General features: G+C 38.0%; 1 protein-coding gene across 2 annotated transcripts in view; it reads right to left on the reverse strand.

The window, feature by feature from the left end:
- Positions 1 to 23,824, reverse strand: part of trappc11 (trafficking protein particle complex subunit 11) — an 82,672-nt gene that overhangs the window by 19,593 nt on the left and 39,255 nt on the right. For both annotated transcript variants that reach the window (XM_048594954.1, XM_048594955.1), the window contains exons 5-20: positions 21,097 to 21,211; positions 18,761 to 18,860; positions 16,577 to 16,650; positions 15,655 to 15,751; positions 14,759 to 14,892; positions 14,206 to 14,353; positions 12,305 to 12,398; positions 9,996 to 10,075; positions 9,804 to 9,882; positions 9,636 to 9,690; positions 6,432 to 6,577; positions 3,912 to 3,973; positions 3,697 to 3,829; positions 1,620 to 1,750; positions 884 to 1,039; positions 355 to 542 (exon numbers count right to left, since the gene is read on the reverse strand). In XM_048594954.1, coding sequence (XP_048450911.1) covers positions 355 to 542; positions 884 to 1,039; positions 1,620 to 1,750; positions 3,697 to 3,829; positions 3,912 to 3,973; positions 6,432 to 6,577; positions 9,636 to 9,690; positions 9,804 to 9,882; positions 9,996 to 10,075; positions 12,305 to 12,398; positions 14,206 to 14,353; positions 14,759 to 14,892; positions 15,655 to 15,751; positions 16,577 to 16,650; positions 18,761 to 18,860; positions 21,097 to 21,211 — 1,792 coding nt within the window. The remainder of the gene's footprint in view (positions 1 to 354; positions 543 to 883; positions 1,040 to 1,619; positions 1,751 to 3,696; positions 3,830 to 3,911; positions 3,974 to 6,431; positions 6,578 to 9,635; positions 9,691 to 9,803; positions 9,883 to 9,995; positions 10,076 to 12,304; positions 12,399 to 14,205; positions 14,354 to 14,758; positions 14,893 to 15,654; positions 15,752 to 16,576; positions 16,651 to 18,760; positions 18,861 to 21,096; positions 21,212 to 23,824) is intronic.

Genomic DNA, 23,824 nt, shown 5'->3' on the forward strand with positions numbered 1-23,824 from the left:
TTCATGAGAAGGAAATAAGTTTTAAACCTAAAGGTTGACACAAACATATATTCTACAATTTATCCCAAATAGATTTACAATAAATAAGGGCTGGGCAAGCTCACTGCTCTTGCAAAATCAAATGTAAAAATGAATTGCATACACGGGTTAAGATTCTTTTCTGAAAGCAACATTAAACTTGTTCTAACTACATCATTCTTTGAACAACTTCTAAATGTCAAATTTGGGGATGCAACTGAAGACAAGCAGGATAGTTCTTTGCTCTGCTACAGTATGGCAATTGTGAATGGTATGGAAACTGAGTAATGGATTTTCAGAGTTATTGTATTAAACAAACTAGTCCCTTATACTCACATGGTGCTTGCCTGTATTGTAACACTGTCCCAGCATACTTCATTGTCAGGCAACTTGGGTCTCCGTTTAAAGGATCGAGTGGCCTGCACGGCCTCTTGGCATGATGCAGCATCTCCTCCTCCACCTCTCCAGTTAAGTATCACACATCTGCCAATATCACTGCCGAGGACCAGGTCTACAGAAGTAATCTAATAGTACAGACAGTAGAAACAGCATCTAATTTTAAGAGCTGAATTTACTCAGCAAACATTGCTTTTCTGAAGATAGTGATTTGATTTTGTTCTATCAAAAGGGACAAACTGATGTTATGATGACCAGGGGTAAAACTAATACCAATTGTCATTCAAGAATCCATGGCTTTTAGCCTATTGTGATTATACATAACATTTGCAAAAAGTAAGTTCCACCAGGGATGAAGGAAAATTGATTGCAACATTACATGTCTATAGTTTTCTTTAAATTTATATTATTCGTGTTCAAGAACATAGATATTTCAAACTAGCAAATAAAGGATCACATAAAAAATTACCTCCACTTTCTTTCCAACATCTTCAGTCCTGGCAACAAATTTGAACACATACTGCCTGGTTTTACCAGGGACTAAGCACATAGTCCCCTGAGATGAAGCTTCGAAGATGTCAGACGTTTGATAGGTCTCTTCTAATACACAGTGTTGGTTATACTCCTTAAGAAGAAAAAGAGGTTTGTATTAAAATCTACTGCATTTGCAATTGGCTCCACTCTGACGTCAGAGCCAACTCTCAGGATCACTTTGATTAGCTTTATATTACAGCAAAATTGAATCAAGGTCTCCCTAACCGGAACACCGAGAAACATATGCCAGAGCATGATTAGAATGTGGAACTTGCTGTCCAAAAGGAGTAATTGGGGTGAAGCAAAGTGCGTTTGAGAGATATCTAGGTGAATAAGAAGAGAAATGCATAACATGGCCATCTCCTCCAAATCAAGCCATCTGAGAGTGCATGCAAGAGTATTTAGAGATTTATCAAAAATATCTTATCAACGGAACACTCAGTTAGGACCATCCTACCCAATAAGATAGTGGTTTTCCCACCAAATGAAGGCCAATTATACATTTTAATGACATACCACATTTAACCACTAAATCACTGTTCAAAGTATGAATGTAATCTTCTTTAGGAAACAGGAGTCCTATTACTTAGCCAAGCAAACAGATGGGTGAAAAACTTGCTGTGACAGGCAGCTAAGTCCTACCCTACAAAAGGATCTAGGTGTTATCTTACCTGGTTATTAAAACAGACACAGAGCTTTGAAAATCTGAATGGATGAGGGCAATCAGCTCGAAGGTATACATGGAGTTGCACAGGGTCATCAACGTGAAAACTTGGAGCCAGGAAGCGGGCTTTACATTCAACTTCAAAGAAGAAAAAAATTGATATAAGAAAGCCAGAATCAAGCAGTGACTGCTCAGTGAGCAACCACAAATTTAAAGAGTGCTTCATGCTTGGCGTTGAGATGGACATGTTAAATTATAATCAAAAACTGCACAATGAGATAACTTTTTGATGGAGTGAAGAGCCAACAAACTTAAGTAATATAATCTTGCTGCATTAAAATTGTTATTGAAATAAACACTTGCCACATCAGGAAAGACATCATTACTTTTAAGGAATTCCTACAGCAAATCTGAAAATACTTCATTAAAGGAGGCAAGCACTTACTACGCAAAAGAACATACATTATCTAATGCCAATGAAAGTGGAAAGCTCCATGGTCCCAGAGTACCTCAGGCTCTCTCTCAATTCCCCTGCCTAACAAGAACCTATGTACTTCTGCCTTAAAAGAATTCAACGACATTGCCTTCACTGCTTTTTGAAGCAGAATGTCGTACAAATCTCAAAAAAATTTGTATCTCTGTTCTAAAAGGGTGACACCTAACTTTATAACAACAGCCCCCAAGTTCTTGACCGACCCATAACAGGAAACATCCTTTCCATGTCAACCTGGTCAAGACTGTTCAGGATCTTATACACTTCAAACAAATCGCTTCTCATTTCTCTTGACGTTTAGACGACCAAATTCAGCTTGTCCAAACTCATTCCTCTAAGACAACCCATTCTATTCAGGTATCAATTAATACTCTCCTTTGAGCCACTGCTAATGCATTTACTTCCTTCCGTAACTAAGGAGACCAAAACTGCACATAGTATCCAAGATGTGGTATCACCGAAGCTCCATATAAAAGTAAGGCTGTTATACTTCAGTTATGCTCAGTTCCTATCATTTAAAAAAAGCATCTGGATTATGTGCTTTGTCTGCATACAAATCTTTTGTGACTCATGTACTAGAACACGAATATCTCTAGATCTCAAATTTCCACTAAGTGTCTGCTTCAGAAATACTCTGCATTTATTTCAACTTCACATTTTCCCACATTTTATTTCATGTGCCACATCTATACCCACTTATTCAATCCATCGACATCTTTCTGCAAACTTCACAACAAACTTTCCTGTCTTTGTAACATCAGAATATTTAGCTACCGTGCCTTTGCTCTCCTCATCTAAGTCATTGATGTAACTGTAAACAGTTAAGGTCTCAGCACAGAACCCTGTGGGACACCTCTTGCACATCAGACAAGGATCCTTTATGCAGGCTCCATTGCTTTTCCAGCCAGCCAGTCATCAATCCATGCTAATACGTTACTTTGTACACCATGAGCTTTTATTTTCTACAATAACCTTATCATCAAATTCCCTCTGGAAATTCAAATACAATACTTCTTCTGGGTCCCTATATCCACAGCCCATGTTACTCCTTCAAAAAGAAATCTAATAAATTGGTTAAATGGGACTTCCCCCCTCACAAAACCACATGGACCTTAAGCAATCACCTTTTACCTTCAGTTTTTCGAAGTGCGCAGCTGCTAATTCATCATCTCCCCCATAACAGGCATCAAGCTAAAAAGCCTACAGTTTCCAGATTTTTGCCTCCCTTCCTTCATAAAGATGGGTTATATTTGCTAATTTCCATTCTGATGGAATTTTTCTTGACATTTTGAAAATTTAACATCAATACGTCTATCACTTCATTAGCCACCTTTTCCAAGACACTAGGATGGATCCAGAGCCCGCAGCTCTATTAGTTCACTTCCCTGGAATCTGTAATTTCACCAAAATCCTCCCTCTTTAACAGAAATAATGTCTTGTCTGGAGAAACAGCATTAAAATACTCCATGCTGCACGAGCCTATTACAGAGGAAGTGATAACAAGGGAGCGGGGCCAGTGACACAAAATGACAAAAGTTCTGCAAAAGGACACTTCCATCTTCAAAGGTAAATAACAAAAATGTAAACTTACCAAACGGTACATAATCTTGCATCTCAATAGTAAACACATTACTTCCAGCTAAAGAAATACGATCTGCCCACACCTTATGAGCAGTCTTAATGGCCTTGGAGTCACAATCAGGTTCTGGCGCAGGGCTCTCATTCTACATAAATGAAAGAAGACGGTGCTGTAATTTTTTTTTCTTCCCTTTAAATACTTTAAAAAATGATCCTACAAATACTGACCATCAACACTTTTATCAAGTTCTTTTCTATGCGAGATTTTTGTTCATCATTCAGTGTGGAAGCTGTCAGTTCAGTCAAGGAATAATCTCAAAACAGTTTTACCATAATTTTTGAACCAAGGAAAGAACAGTAATTCCAAAATATGGGTAAGGGAGCTGAAATGAGCGAGGGTAAGGATTGGGGTCCCATCATTGACATCAACACCACTCTTCCACTCTGAATAAAATCAGAAAAAAGGGGTCAGAATTTAACAGACACCCGCCAGCAGGTTTGCAAGCCAGGGAGGCTGTATAGATCACTGTGGCCAATTCATGGCTATTCTAGGGGCTACTTCCTGCCCAACCTCACCTCTCAAGCCTGCTGCAATACCCGACAATGCTAAGCTGCATCCTTCCTCCAGGATTAACACATGAAACTGCTCGTAGTCTCAATCTCGGCTGCTGTTTTTGCAATCTGGTAGTTCTGAAGTGAGGCTCACACGTGAGGTTAAGAAGTCTCAACTCCAGCCAAATAAGTTAAGCTTGTTTAATGGACAAGGGGAAGGCAGCATCCACAAGCTTCTGTTTCCTGCTGACTCTTCGCAGGAGGGGTAGTGGTGGTGGTGGTGCTAGATACTGGTCACCTGCTCAACATTGCCCAACATTGTTTCTGTTTGCTATCTAGTGACCTCTGCTGGAATGCCTGCAAGAATAGTAACAACTTTTAAAGATTCTCAAAGGATGGGTCACTGGCAAGGTAAACAGTTGTTGTCGTCCAATCCAAATTGCCTTTCAGAAGATGGTGGGGCACCACCGTCTTGAAAAATGGCAGCCCTGGACTCACTGGAGTGTAGAAGAATGAGAGGCAACCTTATTAACACTGACAGGATTCTTAGGGGGCTTGACAATCAAAGGACCAGATGGCATAATTTCAGAATAAGGGGTCACCCTATTATGAGAGATATCTGTGGAATTCTTTACCACGAGTCTATAGAAGGCTAGGTTATTAAGTATATTGAGACAGACAGATTTTTAAACAGTGTGGGAATTAAGGGTTTTGGCGGGGGGGAAACAGGAAAGAGGAGTTGAGGATTATCAGACCAACCATGATTCACTAGTGGTGAGGTCTCAGGCTAAATGGCCTAATTTTGCTACTGCGTCTTGTGGTGTCAGTACTCGCATTGTGTTAGTGGATTGATACATTCGTGTAGCTTGCTAGGACCTTTCAAAGTGAGTTAAAAAAGTCAACCTCAAAAGCAGTGCGATTGGCACAACAGCTTTAATAGTCAAGTAGCCTGCCTGGTTTCACTAATGTAACATAACAAAGGGGTATTAGTACTTGTGGAACTGGATCCCTGCAAAAGTGAGCAGTTCAGGGTCTACCTGGAACTAGAGGGCAGAGTCTCAGGATAAGGAGTCTCAAGGCAAGTGCAATGAGGAATTCCTTCTCTCAAAGCAAGGACAGGATTTATTTACTCAACAGAGCAGCACAGGTAAAAAGTTATTGTGAACATTTTCAAGGGTTAATTAGACAAATTTCTAATCTACAAGGGAGTCAAGAACTATGAAGAGGAGACAGGAAAGTGAAGGTGAGGCAACTTTCAGATCAGCCATGATGGCAGAGTAGGTTACAGTGATACTTAATAGCAGTGGTCAGCTCCTATTTTTTTGTTCGTGAGAGAACTGAAGGTTGTGAAGAAAGTGCAAAAAAATTCATGTATGAATGCATGACACTATTACGTTTAGCTATCAATTCAACATTTAAAGAAGGAAACAAAGAGCAGAAAACAAATTGTTTAACATATCTATGTACAGCCAGCAGCCATATTCTTCTTTTACTCTACCAGAACACAGCAAGTCACTTCTAGCACAGATAACAACCAATAGTTAGCCTCCAGAAAGAGTGAATTTGAACAAGGCGAGTCAAGATTTGCATTAGAATGGAAAACTTTGCCAGATGTGTACTTCTGAGCTACTCTAGAGAGATACAGAAGGCTTGACATCAAAATTTGACACCAGGTAATATAAAACATTCCAAGACACCAGCAATGTCACATAGTGGCAGAAAACGAATGAGGGAAGGTGACTAAATCATAGACAAAAAGATAGATTTTAAAGGGGAAGCCAGCTGAAATGGTTCACTGGCCAGAAACAAATTGCTTGGAGATTGCACCAACACAAAGATAGAATAGGATTGGCCAGGAACAGATTTGCAGATCTGTGTCCCATTATTAAACACAACATTGAGCAGAAGGTCTACACAACTTAAGGAAACAAACAGTGTTCACACCAGGTTATTCTTACTAGAGGGATATGACTGTACTGACAGGTTTTGGAGATCACAAATTATACTCTGACCTGCAGGTCTGATTGCATAACATGGGAACAGGAAAATACAGTTTAAATTTTACTCTCATTTATAACCAACAGTTAAAACCCCACCTAATCTTTATTAAGAGATGGCCAATATAGGACTATCCAGAGAATGAAGCAACAATAGTTTTATGGGTGAAATGGATTCCTTTTGCAAAAGCAAGGATACACCTCCCAAGTAGCTCCAGGGAGTAGGTGATGTAATCTTTGATTTGACCCATCAGGTAAGCACATTTGAGTGCAGTGGTCAGAATAAAGGTAAGTAGCTTCCACCAGCGTTCACTGCGGTAATCACACATCACGTAATCCAGTAACCTACAGCAAGAGGGAGTGGGAAAAAGATATTCAACAATTAGGTGGCACAGAAAGTGAAAAAGGAAAACGGAAAACAAGACCAGTAAAGAAAGGAGAGAATAAAATGGCAGTTAACAAAAGGAAAACAAAAAATATTCTCCACATGAAATCAGAAGGTAGTAAGAGATGGGATGGGTCTTATTAGGAACAAGAGAGCAACATATCCCTAGAGACGTAGGACAAGGCTAGGATATTTAATGAGTTGTTTGTATTGCTCTTCAAGGAAGAGATGCTAAAAAATATCATGGGTTGAAATACAGATGGGCTGGACTTGTAGAAACAAAAACAAAGTCGCTGGAAAAGCTCAGCTGGTCTGGCGGCATCTGTGGCGGCATGTTCTGAGGAAGGGTCATCGGACCTGAAACGTTAACTCTGTTTTCTCCTCCACAGATCCCACCAGACCTGCTGAGCTTTTCCAGCAACTTTGTTTTTGCTCCTGATTTACAGCATCCGCAGTTCTTTTGGTTTTTATTTAGGACTTGTAGAAAAGCTGGTTATGCTTACAGTAGATGAGTTGTTAGGTCTGGATGGCCTGCGTGCCAGGCTAAAGGAGTTGGGAGCAGATTTAGTGAAAGGTATTGTCATTATCTTTCAATGCCCACAAGGTATAATACACATGCCAGAGGATTGGAGTGTGGCAACGTTATTCAAGAGAAAAGGACATTCCCAGTAACTACAATCCAATCTGTTTAACATCTGCGGTGGGCAAGTTGTTAGGAATAAAATTGGGGAGGGGGTGTGGGAAAGAAGGTGGGGAAAAAAAAAAAGCAAGAGTCTAGAGGTGGGAGTTAATTTATGACAGCCAGCATGTATTCATAAGTGGCAAATCATGCTTGAGTAGCCTCTGACTCTTTTTATGGAGTAATCGATAAGTGTGATGAAAGGGATGCAAAGCATGTTGTCAATTACTTTCTTAAAATCCATGTGAACAAAGTACCACGTAAAAGGCTGGATAATAAAGCTACAGTACATCCTTGGACTTAAAAATTGGCTTAAAGACTGAATACTGTAGGTTGTGATAAATAAAAGCGAAAATAATGTAGATATTGGAAATTGAAAAGAGGAAAAATCAGAAAGTGATGGGGTGGGGGTGTGGAAATCAGCAGGTCTGGCAGCATCCATGGAGGCGGGGGGAGAGCGAGAGAGAGAGAGCGAGAGAGAGAGAGCGAGAGAGAGAGAGCGAGAGAGAGAGAGCGAGAGAGAGCGAGCGAGCGAGAACATCTAGTCCAGTACAACTCCTCTTCAGAGATGCTGTCAAGTTGTGATAAGTGGTTCTTTTTCAGAATGGATGATGCTAGAAAACACAGTCCCCAAGATTTGTGCTAGGGCCATGCTTTTTTTTTAAAATAGAGAAATGACTGGACTATTGGCAGTGAGTAAAGTTTCAAAATTGCCAATAATAATGATACCAAACAGGGAGGTGTGACAAACAGTAAGATGATACCACTCCATGTTAACACAGACAGACTAATTGTTAGATAAGTCACAGGAGGAATTTAATACAGACATTTGAAGTAATGCATTTTGGTAGAAGAACGAGAGAGGGGCAATATCGACTGAACTATGCAAACTTAAGACTGTGCAAGGACAGAAGGACCTGGGAGGTCACATTCAAACATACAAATTAGGACAAGTAGGCCACTCAATGCAGCAAGCCTGCTCTGCCATTCACCAACGGCTGATCTGACTAGAACCTCAAATCTGCATTCTCACTTACCCAGATAACCTTTCATCCCCTTGAATATTTCTAAGGCAGTGGTGTATAAATTCTTGTTACAAATCAAGGTCTCTGCTTCCACTACCCTTTCAGGAAAGAGAGTTCAAAAGACTCTCAACCCTAGAAAAAAAGTCACTTCATTGTAGGATTGAGCTATTTTCAGGAGTTAGTAGTGTTAATTTGATTACACAAGTGAGGAGTTACATTACATTTTGATGAGTTGTTAAAGCATTTTCTGTAAGGAAAATGCCATTCGGCCCCAGATCAAATAGAAAGTTCAGGGTTTTATTGTTTTATGGTTGAGGTTGATGTCACCTTAAGCTTTTGCAGTGAGTACACTTTACTTAAAGCCACAACTTAAAATTTTAACATGGTTTTATTTACAACAAAGTATTACTGACCTATGTGTATGCATGCATACTTAGAATTGTAATAAATAGTGAGCTTTGTTGTTTTGATCACTTGGGTGCATCATTTGGAACACATGGGATAAATGTTAAATCACTGAAAGGTGACACTATGTCAACTAAGCAGACATCTTCCCAGAGTCTCTGGAGACCAGCTCAACAAACAGCAACATACTGTTAACAAAAGGGTTGATCGCATAAGACAGATCTGAGTGAAGAGACAGTAGGAAATGGTATCGCTAAGATAACTGGAATTTTTTAAACAATATCTGGTAAACAAAGCTTAAAACAAGTGTTATATGTTGTTTAAATTAACATCATTAGCTGACAAAAATAAGTTGCATTTTTGCTGAGGTCTTCTATACTAAAAAAAGTTCAACACATTTTGAACACTGATCACACATTTTAAAATATCTGTATTGTATTCTCATGTACAAGCAATTTCAACACTAAAAGAAACTGCCTAAAAACTTTTCTTATTTCTGAACAACTGTTAAAAGACAAGGCATCCTCCCATAGAATGAACTGAAGAACTCCAAGAATCTTAGAAGTTTTATACTTTAATCATAATCCAGAAAGGTGTTAGAAATAAAGAAGTCACATCCTATCCTAATAGCTTTCTGATACTGGGCTGACCTGAACTCATTTGGACAATATTAAAAGGACAGAATTATGATAGCTTTTGTATTTGACCATGTACTAATTATTTTGAAAGTTCTGATACAACGTGTCCAGTTGTGCAGTAAGAAGGTGGTTTTGTACCACATCAGCATTGAAGGCAAAGATGTATTCACAAGTAGTGTTGCAATGATCCAACCATAGTTAAGGAATCTTAAAACATGACTTTATCTGCCTTTTAGTTCATTTTACATAATAGATAACTGGAGATACTCACTTCAATGCTTTGCTGTAGTCCTTAGCATAATAATACTCCTCACCCATTTGAACCACTGTCAACATATCAAAAACAGTAACAGATGTTTTTAGAAAAGGAAAAATTGAATTCAAAAAAGCAAGCAGAAGCTGGCTAAGGTTCTAAAAATATTTGGTATGCATTACTCACTCAAATGACTCTTCATTCGAGGACACTTGTACTTCTTGAATTGAGCCACCGCATTACTCAGGAGGGTAATTATCAGTTCCTAACAATTGATAATGTTCTCAGTTATAATCCTGCTCATCAAAACAGATTAAATCTTTTGTCTAAATCATAATGCATTCAATGTTAGTTACATTGGTAAAACAGTACACTTACAGAGTGGTCAACATCTCTTTCTTTGAGCTGAAGGGCCAGAATACCAAACTTTTCTTTCTCAGGATCTGGTGGCTCAATACCTGAATAAGACAGTTTGTAATCCATTAAATATGGACAGTCAATGACATTAGAAAAAAAAAGTGTGGAGAAACCAGAGTAATCAGGCCTAGCAGAACGGAATAAATTTCACCGCAATTAGAAGTGGGCTTCAGTTACACTTAACCCTTTTAAAATCATTGCCTACTGCTGTTGCCATGGGGATAGAATGCTTTTTTTTAAAAAAGCAATTCAGGGTAACTTTTCATTCCCATTGTTACCACTTCATAAATTCTAAAGACAAAAGTTAACCATCATTGTCAGAGTCATACAGGGTGGAAACAGACCCTTTGGTCCAACCAGGCCATGCTGAACATAATCCCAAACTTTTTACTCACTGCTTTGGGCAAGACTGGCTAATTGCAAAAAGCAGGGAATTTTGTATCACTAGTCTCAGATTAGGCCACGCAGCCAATTGAACAATTTTGTCCCATTTTAAACATACAATTTGATGCTCCAAACACATCTATTTTGTTACTGTTTAATACAGCTCCCCATACACATATTCCATTTTAATAATTTTCTGTCTAGAAATCTGGCTTATCATGAATTCTACAGAAAAAGGCCCCCAGCACGACTTGGGCAAGTTTTCTTTCCAAAATACATATGAAAGATGAATAGGCGTCACCCTCCAATTTTTCCTATTGCTCAACTAATTCAATAGAATCTTTCCTACATGCCATACATCACAGTCAACTAGCAATCCAAAATAAACTCAAAAGCAAATCTCAAAGAAGTGGTAAATATTATGTACAAAAAACCTATAATCTATGGAACGTCACTGAAAAACAGTTAATACATGGATGATAAAAACGTTTCTGCAAATCTTTCTTGTGTAAAACTTTAAGAATACAATAGAAAAAAAAACATTGATTGAATAGACTCTGATCTATGTAAAATTTTGAAAGAAAGAATGATATTAGAGTTAGTCAAAAAAGAACTTGCATCTCTTCCCTAACTTGAGGTACACATTCTTATGTTACAAGTGATTGTATTGCAGAAGTTCTGAATTGGGTGCAAAGCAACATGAAGATCCAATGAGATGATTCAAGTGCTTTTTAAGAGGCGAGGGGGTATCAGACTACATTTTACATTTTATGTAGGTGAAGATCCCTTTAAAGAATAGGTTTCTTTCATCTGATTTTTGGTAGAAAGCTGTGGGTTTCCAGTAATTGATCATGTACCATGCTTGGGAGATAACCAACAGGACAAAAAAAGGTCAACAAGACAACTGTAGGGCAGGTAACACTTGGCAATGGTCCTGTGATCAGGCAGTTTAGTTTCAGCTTTCAAAACCAGCAAGCTGCAAAGTTTAGTTGGAAACTGTGCATTGGCTAAGAGAGTTTAAAATTATAAATCGAGGGGACTCTTATTAGCGAGTTTGATTTTTGAGACTGCAAATCTGTACAGTGAGTTTTGGGTCCAAAACGCCACAGTTAGTATGTATTAAAACAAATGACAACTCTGACCCAGGATGCAAAACTTAAAACGCTTGTGTCAAATGAGTTTGCAACTGTAAAAGAAGTGGGTGGAGATGTGACGCAACAACTGAAGGCCCAAGGAATCTCAATCCTTGTACAAATGTTTGAAGTAGTAACCTCCTGATTTTTGATAAAAGATTGGACTTTTTCTCATATGTGCATATGCATGTGCATTTGGGGGTCTAACGAGCATGGGAGACATGATTTAAGGAACTTGGTTATTGTTCTTCAATCTTTGTGTAGTAAAATTATTTTAATCTAAAGTACAAATGTTTCATTCTTTTCACAAGTACCTGGGTTTTCAGATTCTAAAAGTACAATAACAATCACTACTGATAGCATAACAGAGAAGCATTAACTAAATTAAAGGCTTTTATTTTGATCTACAATTTAGTTAAGAGATTTGACTTAATGACAGAACACAACTTTCAGACCAGATAACTTTTAAACGATGAGCGACATTAGCACCAGTCTTGGCCAGTGGTGGCACGTAATCAAATATCACAGTAACTAATGGTGAGAGGTTAGCTTGAGCAAGTTGAGACAGCCTCACAAGCAAACAAACACTTCACCGTTGACCAGAACATACAGTTAAACTAAAGCAATTAAATGTAATGAGAGGAATACATGATTTGGCCATAAGAGAAAGAAAATCTTTCCTAATCACTGCTTGAACACATCAAAACATTTACATCAACTTTTTATTTTTAAAATTGTTACTTCTGGCCTTACTTTGATGATTTTGCCTCCAAGGTCTTTGCCCAAAAAAATCCAACATTCCAGCAGGAGTTTCCAATGGGTCAGGACTGGGATAGGCAGTAGAAGACTACAAAAAATAAACATAACACAACAGAATAAAGATGAGAATCTATCCGCTCAAGCATCATTAAAGAAGTGAAATTGCCAAACAAATACATTTGATCACTCAACTTTAAATACATTGCTTTCAGTTCGGTACCTGGCAGCCTTGAAACGACCACAGACTCTCAATGCAAACACACATCAGGCAAAAGCATTCCAATTTGCATAGAGTTGTTAATGTGTACTGTTCAGTCTACCACACAGAAATGGGACCTTGCTTAGGAGTTGGGATATGCTTTACAGAAATTAATAAGCAAAACAAAGAAGGTGCAACCATATGCATTTATACTGGCCCTGGATTATTCATCAGAGGACAAGCAAACAACTGTTGTACAAGTCTGTATATCTGGATATTCTTTCAGTTAGCCTTTCTAATTAGCAAATCCTTTGGTTGCCCTGCCTTTCCCAGTAAGATTAGTTGGATCTCGAACCGGTGAATTAACAATTAATCTTCCAGGTCTAAGCTCTTGGAATCCAGTTGGACAAAAAGGGTCGTTAAACTACCATTATATTACTCAACCACAATGATACAGACACCCTCAGCAGTAATCTCAGTGGAACTGATTTAAAATTAAGTAGACAATATTCACGCTAACAAGTGACATAAGTTGACTCTAAATACCTTGAATGTGCAGGTGTTCATTTAAATGGCTACATTGGTGGTTCTTTGAGATCAGTGTTCTAGAGGCTGTAACAGTACACAAAGGGAGTGCATGCTTCCTTTACTAGTCAGGTGTATAGGATGATGGGGAGGGTCATAGTTTACATTACGAGATACTTTTTGGTCACCTCCTATGGCTGTGGCCAATCTGACTGATTGCATCAGTGCCTTCTGATCTGGTCAGCAAGAGCCAAGATAAAGCAAAAGAAACTAACAACATTCTGACTCGCATGCGTCCATGATAATCCACAATTTTGTCCTCTGATGAATAGTACAGGGCCAGTATAAATGCATATGGTTGCACCTTCTTTGTTTTGCTTATTGATAATATCACTGAAGTGTGCATGTTCCATTATTTTCGTAGCGTGTCTTCAGTTTTTATTAACAATACATGCTCGGTACAAAAGAGGGTATGTGTAGGGGGAAGAGGTAATTAAATGAAAAAATAAATTAGTGGGCTTCAATTAATGGTTTCTAAGGATTTAGTTTTGCTCCAAGCGAATTCTGTTTAGAGACATCATGTACTGGAGGAAAAATTTTGTTCTTTTTATTGGACACTTGACCCATGCATATTTATGATCTTACAAGACCCTGAACGGGATCACAGCACAGTGCTTACTGCTTGTAAATTACTTAATGCTTAGAATTTAGATATGTGTAGTGAGCATTTGTTTGTATCCCAAGTAACTGGTAATTTTCTATAACTGTATAATATCTCATTATTTATCTGTGCTTGAAGCATTAAGTAATTTACAAGCAGTAAGCACTGTGCTGTGATCCCGTTCAGGGTCTTGTAAGATCATAAATATGCATGGGTCAAGTGTCCAATAAAAAGAACAAAATTTTTCCTCCAGTACATGATGTCTCTAAACAGAATTCGCTTGGAGCAAAACTAAATCCTTAGAAACCATTAATTGAAGCCCACTAATTTATTTTTTCATTTAATTACCTCTTCCCCCTACACATACCCTCTTTTGTACCGAGCATGTATTGTTAATAAAAACTGAAGACACGCTACGAAAATAATGGAACATGCACACTTCAGTGATATTATCAATGTTCACAAACTACATTAGACAGCTTTACTCCAATTTTCGAAAACTTTACATACATCATAATTGCAGAGTTGGTTTGCCAGTTGTTTGCGTTCTTGTGCATAGTATGCTGCCTGTTGGTAATAGAAGCCAGGGTTCTGGGTCTGAATTGCTGTGAGGCCAAGTTTAATGGCTTCGTCAAACAAATCCCCAAATGCTTGAAATCTCAAAGGGGGAAAAAAAGCAAGCATTACAAATAAATTCACAGAAGACATCCAGTGTCATAGCTTAATGAGCAAGAAAAATAAAATAGTGGCAAGTGATGAGCCCGCAATAAAAGAAATAAAATTACCTCTCATCACAAATCCATTGTCGATTGTCAGGAAAAATCCGTCTGGTTCACTAACGTCCTTTAGGGAAGGAAATTGCCATCCTTACCTGGTCTGGCCTACATGTGACTCCAGACCCACAGCAATATGGTTGACTCTGAACTGCCCTCTGGGCAATTAGGGATGGGCAATAAATGCTGCCTAGCCAGCAACGCCCTCATCCCGTTAATGAATAAAGAAAATTTAACATGCATGGGGGTAAGGGAGCAATTACAAGTTTAAGTAATCAATAAGATCATACTGTTTAGACATCCAGGCTGTGTGTTCAAATGCTAGGTCTGCACTTCCTATCTTCTTTTTGCACAAATCCACATGCTTACGGAACTGCGCAATGGCATCCAATGGAGCATTATGTTGGAAACATAAGCGACAAATCTGGGGGTACAGATATAGACAACAAAATCAAAATTTCATGTCCTTATCAATAATATCCCAAAGTATTTGCACCCACAATACTAATGAATTGCCTGTGATCCTATTCTTTGTTTTTGGACCAGTATAGCATTAAAACTGGGTTATCAATACATCGATCCTCACTCATGCTGTGAATTGATATATCAATGTTCCCTCTGGCTCTTTGAAAGAAATGCTTGCAAATCCCCTTATGGCCATTACGAATACGGTTTATTTTCAGAAGTATTTTGTGGGAATATTTGGTAAATGACTGTTCCAACTTTACCTCTATGCAACAGTGTTCTGAATGTTTCATTATTCACTTTTGGATTTAATGAAACCAATTAATCTCTGTCCAATGGAGCACATTCATAAAAAGTATAGAGTTCACGATACAGAATGTATTTAAATACACTACAGAATTCGTAACAGCTCCATGATAAAATACTAAAAGTAAACTGGCAAACAATTGAAATTATGTCACAGAGTAATTGTCAAAACGAATTGCTCAAAGCTTAAAGATACATGAGGTCATTAGATTGCAGTTACTCTGCACATTAAACATGTCTTTTACTTGCTTTTCAATGCTTTCAACATGACTGTTTGCTTTTGAAAACCAGACATCATCAATGCTTCAAAATTGTAACACAAATATTAATGATCCATATTACATTTAACTATGGCAATACGGCTAACTCCATAATCAGCTGGCAAAATAATATACCAAATAAGTTGTGTAATCACCTTATAGTTGATGAATCCAGCCATGGTCTTGATTTCAAGCATGTTGGTCTCATGGGCTCTCAATTCATGTACAAGGTTATAGGCCGTTCTGTAATTTCTGAAAATAACAATGCCTTCAAATAAACAGATAGCTAACAGAGTGCGGATACAATGAACATTCCGAAACTGTTATTAGAAAGCAGAGATAAGAAGTGCCACGTTTTTACATAAGACCAATGTTGATCCAATCCATAAACTAACATTCAATCCTACAAGTTCAATTTTTCATTGTCTGGGAAGAGTGGAGAGAAGATGCAAATGGTCAAAATGGCTATAGACAAGATGAATGCTATTGCCACTTCAAGCTCTGATGAATGAAGACGTACTTTTGTTCTTCATTATTCTTTGTTTACTAAGAGGAGGTAGGAATTTAAAGATGCCCCTATTTATTTCTTTCTTGCATTTCCGCTCACATTCCAAAACACAAAAATGTTTTATCTCATGAAGAAAAAGACATTAAAGATAATTAAATTCAAAACCTTTCCAAAATTTGGAAGAAATTAAATCTACTCAATGTCAGAGCAATTAGCTGTATAATACCAAAAGTTTAATTCCCATTTTGCAATGACTTCAATATAGATATTGCAGCAGTAAAGGGTATCATCCCACTGAATAATAGATGAGGATCAAACTGTATATAGTTGTGATAAGCTGATAACAACCATGCATTGTCATGACCAAGCCATTGGACGTCTTCAACCATCCACAAAGTCCCACTTACCCTGCTTTTAAAGCTGGAGAAAACAATGCTGGAAAATATGAAAAATGTTTTTCTTCCCCAGTCAGGTTTTTGTTCAGGTCAACTGGAGCCCAGACAGTTAGATAAGATAAACAGGAACCAATTACAGTAACAAATTGAACAAAGATTACAACTATTACTTACTTTAATGCATTTTGTGTATCCTGTTTCAATTCACTGAAGAAAGCAGTTTTGAACTGATGTCTCACAAATAATAGCTGTCAAAATAAAGGCACATGCTTCAATTACAAAGACTGAAATTGTCATTCTTTTAAAAGTCCAAAAAGTTTGACTTAGAGAGAGATTGTGCAAGGCAATGGACTGCTTACTGAACTGTTAACTGAACAGATTCCACAATAGAGAGGTTCTTCATTTCTAAATGCATTCTGTATTAATTGCTTTCAAGGAGTTTGATTGGAATTTTTACTCTTCTACAATCAAAAATACTTTAAGTAGTTTGCAAATGAATACGGGTTATGAGTGTGCAAGCAGCATTTAGCAATAAACCCACAATCGTTTATTCATTTCCCACATTTAATTTCTTTTATGATGTAAAATAATAACTTGTTTTACAAAATAAAGCCACTGAACCTGAATTCATCAGTTGACTTGCCTCTAATTTACTTCGGTTATAAATGCTTGAATTCAAGTAACAAATGTTTCGACATTGATCATGGAAAGAAATTCAGGCCCCAAAATATGTTATAGGCCGCAGGGCGCCCACTGAGCAATACTGGAGGAATGGGAGATCACCAAGTAGTAAGTGAATTCATAAAATAGATCAGTGATGGGAAGATTTTCAAAACCTCAAATTATGTAATGTGATAAAAATACACATGACTTGAAGAAAAGTTGTAAGGCAGACATCAGTAGAGTAAACAGCTTGTGAGGCCTTGGGGTTTTTTTTTTTAAAAAGTTAGAACAATGGAGGCAGGCTGGATGGATATAACCAGCTCTCAGACCAAAATTTCCAGTTTTTTTGTTTTTATGTTTAGCTTTAAGCAGTTGCTGTTGTGGGCTTGAGGAAGTAGAAGCTAACATTTCCCTCTCTTGGTTACAGCTAGAAGCTGGGGTTGCTCTCTGCTGAGTTACCGGTGAGACGATTCTATTTTCATGGACTTTCCCTTTATTTGGCCAAGAGGTGTTTATGGAATGTTGCTATATTGGAATAGTACATTAGTAATAGTTGCTTTATTATTCAGTTATTTTTTCCAATAGAGTTGTTATTCTAAATTCTTCTTTCTTTTGTTTGTATTTTAGCTGTAGTATTTAAATAAATTGTGCTTTTGCTTAACGTCAAGTAGTTTGATCAGTTGCATTGCATCTGGAAAATGCCACTTGACATTTGCCTTAAGAAATAAGAAGTAGTTAGGGTCTAGACTACCTTAAAATATTTTGAGGTGGTCTGGTCTGGTCTGGTCCATAACATACAAAAGCAAACTTTTGACTATGTATCCAGTCACACTTTAGATTACCAGACAATCTGGTAGGGCTTGCAGTGTACTTGAATGATTCCAGCTGTGCTGCAATGTCAACCATCACATGCTGCTGTTGCAGAAGTGACAATGCCACCTCACATGCCCCACTGCAAAGAGGCAGCTACCACTTCATGAATCATCACAGGGAGCAAGAAATGAATGATTGAAAGGAACAGGGAAGAACATAGCTAAGACACAGGTACTTAGTTCAAGCGTGAAAGGCAGGAGTGAGAAACAGTAAGAGACTGGCGAGCAAGTTATGCAGGGCATTATTATTTTCTGCAGTGCGAGATGGGCAGCAATATAGTGAAGAGGAGGGGCATCAGGACACAAGGGCAAGTGAAATTAAGAGAATTTAGCACAAATAAATAGTGAAAGATTGTACCCACTGCTGAGAAAAGGGGACAGCAGTGATGGAAACCATGATTTTTGCCGTTAATGGTACTGATGAAGATAGTAATCAGATCATTAAAAAGGAGAAGGCACAAGTATATAAAAGGGAGGAGTTTAAAAGAATTGGGTGATATAGTTTGTGGGGGAGATGCTTGCTGGGGAGAGGGGTCAGTCTGAGGTTGCAGTACAATACAGCAAATAGCGTCGTGTGCACTAACTACAATTCTGCTGTGAAAACTTTTCAGAGTCTAGGCAGTAGTTTTGACACAGTTTTGTGTTTTGCATCAACTTTGAAAAACACTCTCAACCATTTAAAACTCACTTTGTTAATGAAAGCTATTTTAAGGAAATCAAAGTGAACATTCAAACACCTAAACTGGAAGATACCCTACATACATGAATGTATTTAGACAGGAGAGGCCACCACCCCCTTTCCAATGCTCTCAACTATATTTACCTGATGAGTTGTTTTGTTCAAGAATTCTTTGTGAGATTTTACCCTCCGAATCTCTGTATAATAGTACGTTTGCGCATGTTCATAAAAAGCATTCTCCAACCTGAAAATTAACAAAAGCAATGTGTATTTTTAAATGTGGGAAATTGAATTTATTTGAATTTGGATTCAAACAAAAATACTTGATATAATTAAATCATCCACGTCCAAAGCAAAACACATCTGCAATGAAGCAACTTAATAAATCATGAGAAAACAAAATATTTTGAATTTTGGTCAACTACAATCCTTTCTGGACTTAGTTCGTTCATTGTGCAAGGTTATAAGTTTAAGACCGTAAATAGAGTGTTATTATGGATTTAGGAATATTAAAAAACTGTTTAAATAAAATAGCCTGTCAAACATCAATAATTAAATAAATAAATATAGAACCCAATATTATGGAATTCTAAATGCAAGAAGATGAAAATATAAGCTGAATTTAATCGTGATTTTATCCCAGAACATGGGTCATCCTGACAAAGCCCCACAGATAAGACATGCTTAGCCACTTGCACTGTATAGGTATTCTCCTTAAACCTCTTTTGTACTTGCAAGAATATAGAAATTAAACATGAAAACAGGACATTTCCTGTCAGTGACAGTATTTACCTAAAATGTCAAAAATAACTGACATCATATTTACTCACCTTGTTTCGACTGCCCATCACCCACCTATCCAGTCCAAGGTGGAATGTTATAGTCTCTATTGTTGTGCTTCAAACATTAAGAATATCAATTCCAGCTTCAAAATCGTCAAAGCATCTCCTGCCTGTTCTAAGTCTTAGATGGAGGAAGAACGTGCATTATGAAGGTAATCCAGAACCCAGGCTAATGTTCTGGGCCACGAGTACAAATCCCATCAAGGCAGATGGTGAAAACGGAATTCAATCAAAAAACCGGAATAAAAAGCTACATAAATTTCAACATGTAACTGCTGCCAAATTTTGTAAAAAGCATCTGGTTCAATAATGTTCTTTAGAGAAAGAAATCTGCCATCCTTACTTGATCTAACCTAATTGTGACTCCGGATCCACAGCAATGCGGTTCAACGTTAACCATCTTCTGAGCAATTATGGATGGGCAATAAATGCTGGCCTAGCTAGTGACATCATATTTCAAGAATGAGTAAAGAAAACATTAAACAGTGTTGACAGTTCATTATCTAATGTTTCTGCTGTATCCTTTCTTAACCCTAAAATCAGCTGGTAATGTATTCTTTTACCCATAAGAGCTCCTTTTCTGAAAAAGGACATTTTGGGTGTTATAATTTTCTTATATGTCAGTATCCAAATGAATTTTTACTGAAGCCTAAAACCACCATAATCCTCCTAGTGAGAATCCCATACTGCACACAATATCCTAACATAAGCCTTCAATTTTATAAATAAAGTCTTTATTACTTCTTCACCTGTACTCCATACCTCAGGATAGAAAATTTAAATATAGAATTCCAATTGAATTTTTCTTTAACACAGTTTTATCAGCTTCAGTACAACTAACAATGCCAACCAAATCAAAGCAGCAGGGGAATATCAAGGGAAAGGTATAAAGCAGCACAACACTAGTCAAATAAAGATCCCTCTTCCTCTGTATCGCATATGGCTTCAGCTTTGAGCGTTTGTCCATTGATATTCAGTAGGGAGCTACCAGTAGCCCCTGTAGAAAAAAAATTTTATCCATATACTAGCTGCTGTTCACATGTTGAGTACAGCATTGTTTTAACAAAGATTTGAATGCATGTAGAGCATTGGATTCAGTCTTAGTCTTAGCCTTGGCTGACATTTTTTTTTAAAAAAGCCACGGTTTAAGAGAATAAATAACTAAAACTAGTTCAGCAGAAGGTTAAGAAAACCTGACAGTTTTAAGGAGTTGAGGTGCAGTGAACTGGATTTCTTATTTGTTTATTCTTTTATGGTACATGGGAATCATTGGCAATGCCAGCATGTGTTGTCTATCCCTAACTGCCCTTCAACTGAGTAACTTGCTTGGTTATCTCAGAGGGCAGTTCAGAGTCAATCACACTGTTGCGTCTCTGTATCTCAGTGGCTAGACCAGGTAAGGATGTAGATTTCCTTCCCCAATAAATACTATTGAACCCAATGAGTTTATACAATAATTGTTAATTTCATGGTCACCATTACTGAGACTAGCTTTACATTTAGATTTATCCATTTAATTTGAATTCCATCAGCTACTGTCAGCGTGCTCCCACTGCATTCGTCTTGGATTCTGAATTACTAATCTAGCAAGATTCCCACTATGCCACCATTTTCCTCACAAGCATGTAAAGCACCTACCTGATAATATAGCCTACAAGATGATCAGTGTGTGGTAGCACAAACAGTGACTTTCCTGACAAGTCACAGGCATTGCACAACGCTGCTGCTCTCTCTGAAGCAATCAAGTCCTCACCTAAAGTGAAAGATATATTTAATTCTTAGGATGGTGAAGTATGAACTTCTTATAACTGCATGATAATAAAATTGCAGAAAGACTGATGAACTGTGCAGCAACAGACAGATCTTAAACAGTGGCTGAAATATTTTAAATGAATTACATTTCGGATTTTATTTTAATAATACTGTAAAGCAGCAAGAAGTTCACTTTCATTTCATTATACTTGATAATTAGAAATAGGAATACTTCAAGAATGCTCCAAGATGAACATGATCATCAGCCCAAGGACATCACAGCAGTTCCTCAGGCTAGTGTCCTACATCCAACCATTTTCAGCTGTTTCAATAACCTTGCCTCCAACATAATGTCAGAAGCGTGGATCATTCCTAATGATTTCTCAATGTTCAGAACCACTCAGATACTGAAGCAGTCTTTGTCTAAATGCAGCAATACCTCCTCCAGTGATCTCCAGCATTACAAATACCAGTCTTCAGCCATTTCAATTCACTCCATAGGATATCAAGAAATATTTGGAGACAGTGGATACTGCAAAGGCTATGGGCCCCACAACATTCCAGCAATAATGCTGAAAGATTGTGCTCCAGAACTTGCTGCTCCCCGAGCCAAGCTATTTCAGTACAGTTACAACACTGGCATCTACCCAACGATGTGGAAAATTGTCCAGGTATGTCTTACATATAAAAAGGACAAATCCAACCCAGCCAAATACCGCCACATCAGTTTACTCTCGATCATCAGTACAGTGATAAAAGAGGTCATCAACAGAGCTATCAAGCAGCACCAGCTCAGCAATAACCTGCTCAGTGACACGCAGTTTGGGTTCAGCCAGGGCCACTCAGCTCCTGACCTCACCATAACCTCGGTTCAAACATGGACAAAAATGCTAAATACTAGAGGTGAGGCGAGAGTGACTGTTGCGAAGTTGGGTAGAGTATTTGCAGACTGGGAGGAAGAATGTTAGAATTTGGTGTTTGTAAAAGACTAAGCAGGGGGAAAGCAGTGTGTGATCCCTTTAAAAGATGACGTGCTTTTTCTATGCTTAGAGATTTAAACAAGATATCTGGAGGCAGCAGCTTGTTGGTTTGCAGGTGCACAGGTAGCCCTTGAATTGAAACATTTGTATCAAAAAGCCTTAGAGTTAGCAGGCTAATCAGCAGTTTTGTTTTGTTATCAAAAACAAAAGTTTTGATTTTAGACAATCAATTTGAATCAGGCATTTAAGAGGCCAAAAACCAGCTACATTTAAATCTGGTGGTTTTGACAACATAGGACCAATCCTTCGTAAGATATTGAGATGTCATCAAGGCTTTAAAAGGAGAGGGCAGTTAGAAAATTAGAAGAATTAACTAACATCTGCCAGAGTTAACAGCTCTCAAGAGAGAATCGCTAGCTCTCAGTTTTCTCTAAGTTTTAGCAAAAGTACCATCTAAATCAAAACGTACCTACGTTACAACTAGTCAATATTCTTGACGGAAGATTTCGATGGAGTAGGTACAGAGCATTCCGGAAGACATAATCTGGCTGTAACTTCAAAGAGACTAAAATCAGTGGGTTTTTTTTTTTTTTTTAAATTTTATGCAAGTGATATTTGTATTTATTGGAACAGCATACCATTGGAATCTTGCTTTATTCAGGAATTGTAAGTAGTTAGAAGGGATTTATTTGGTTTGTTAATAGTTCAGCTAATTTGTTCACTGTTAGAGTTAGATAAATAAATTGTTATTTGTTGATTGTAGAGGGAGTGTCAGAGACTTGTTTTATTTAACCACTAAAAGTTGCGAGAAGCAGGTTACACCACTTTTCACACTCCTTTTTAACAGATTATAAGGCGAGGTGCTCCTTTCTGGATGTTTCAGTTTTAGTTATCAGTGGGGGGGGGAAAAGGGGGTCAACCTCTACTCTATAACAGTCACAGCCCTTAACATCGAGCCTGCATTTGAACAAGTGTGGCAAAACTGGAATCTATGGGTATCAGGGGGCAACCTCTCCACAAGTCGGAGTCACACACGACACATAGGAAGATGGTTGTGGTTGTTGAAGGTCAGTCATCTCAGTTCCGGGACATTTCTGCAGAAGTTCCTCAGGATAGTGTCTTAGGCCCAACCACCTTCAGCCGCTTCAATGACATTCCCTCTATCATAAGGTCAGAAGTGGGGATGTTCAAGGAAGACTACACAATATTCAGCACCATTTGTAACTACTCAGATACTGAAGCATGTCCAAATGCAACAAGATTTGGACAATATCCAGGCTCCAGCTGACAAGTGGCAAGTAATATTTACACAACACAAATGCCAGGCAATGACCATCACCAAAAAGAGACAAACAACCACCCCTTGACATTCAATGGCATTACCATCACTGAATCCCCCCTGTCAACATCCTATAGATTATCATTGACCAGGTACTCAACCAGACTTGCCACAAAGACAGTGGTTACAAAAACAGCTCAGAAGCTACGCATACGGTGGTGAGCAAACTCATCTCCTGACTCCACAAAGCCTGTCCATCATCTACAAGGCACAAGTCAGGAACATGATAGAATACTCCCCATTTGCCTAGATGATTGCAGCCCCAAAAACACTCAAGAAGCTCGACACTATCCAG

This window comes from Rhincodon typus, chromosome 3 (assembly GCF_021869965.1).
Source record: "Rhincodon typus isolate 14 chromosome 3, sRhiTyp1.1, whole genome shotgun sequence".
Lineage (NCBI taxonomy): Eukaryota > Metazoa > Chordata > Chondrichthyes > Orectolobiformes > Rhincodontidae > Rhincodon > Rhincodon typus.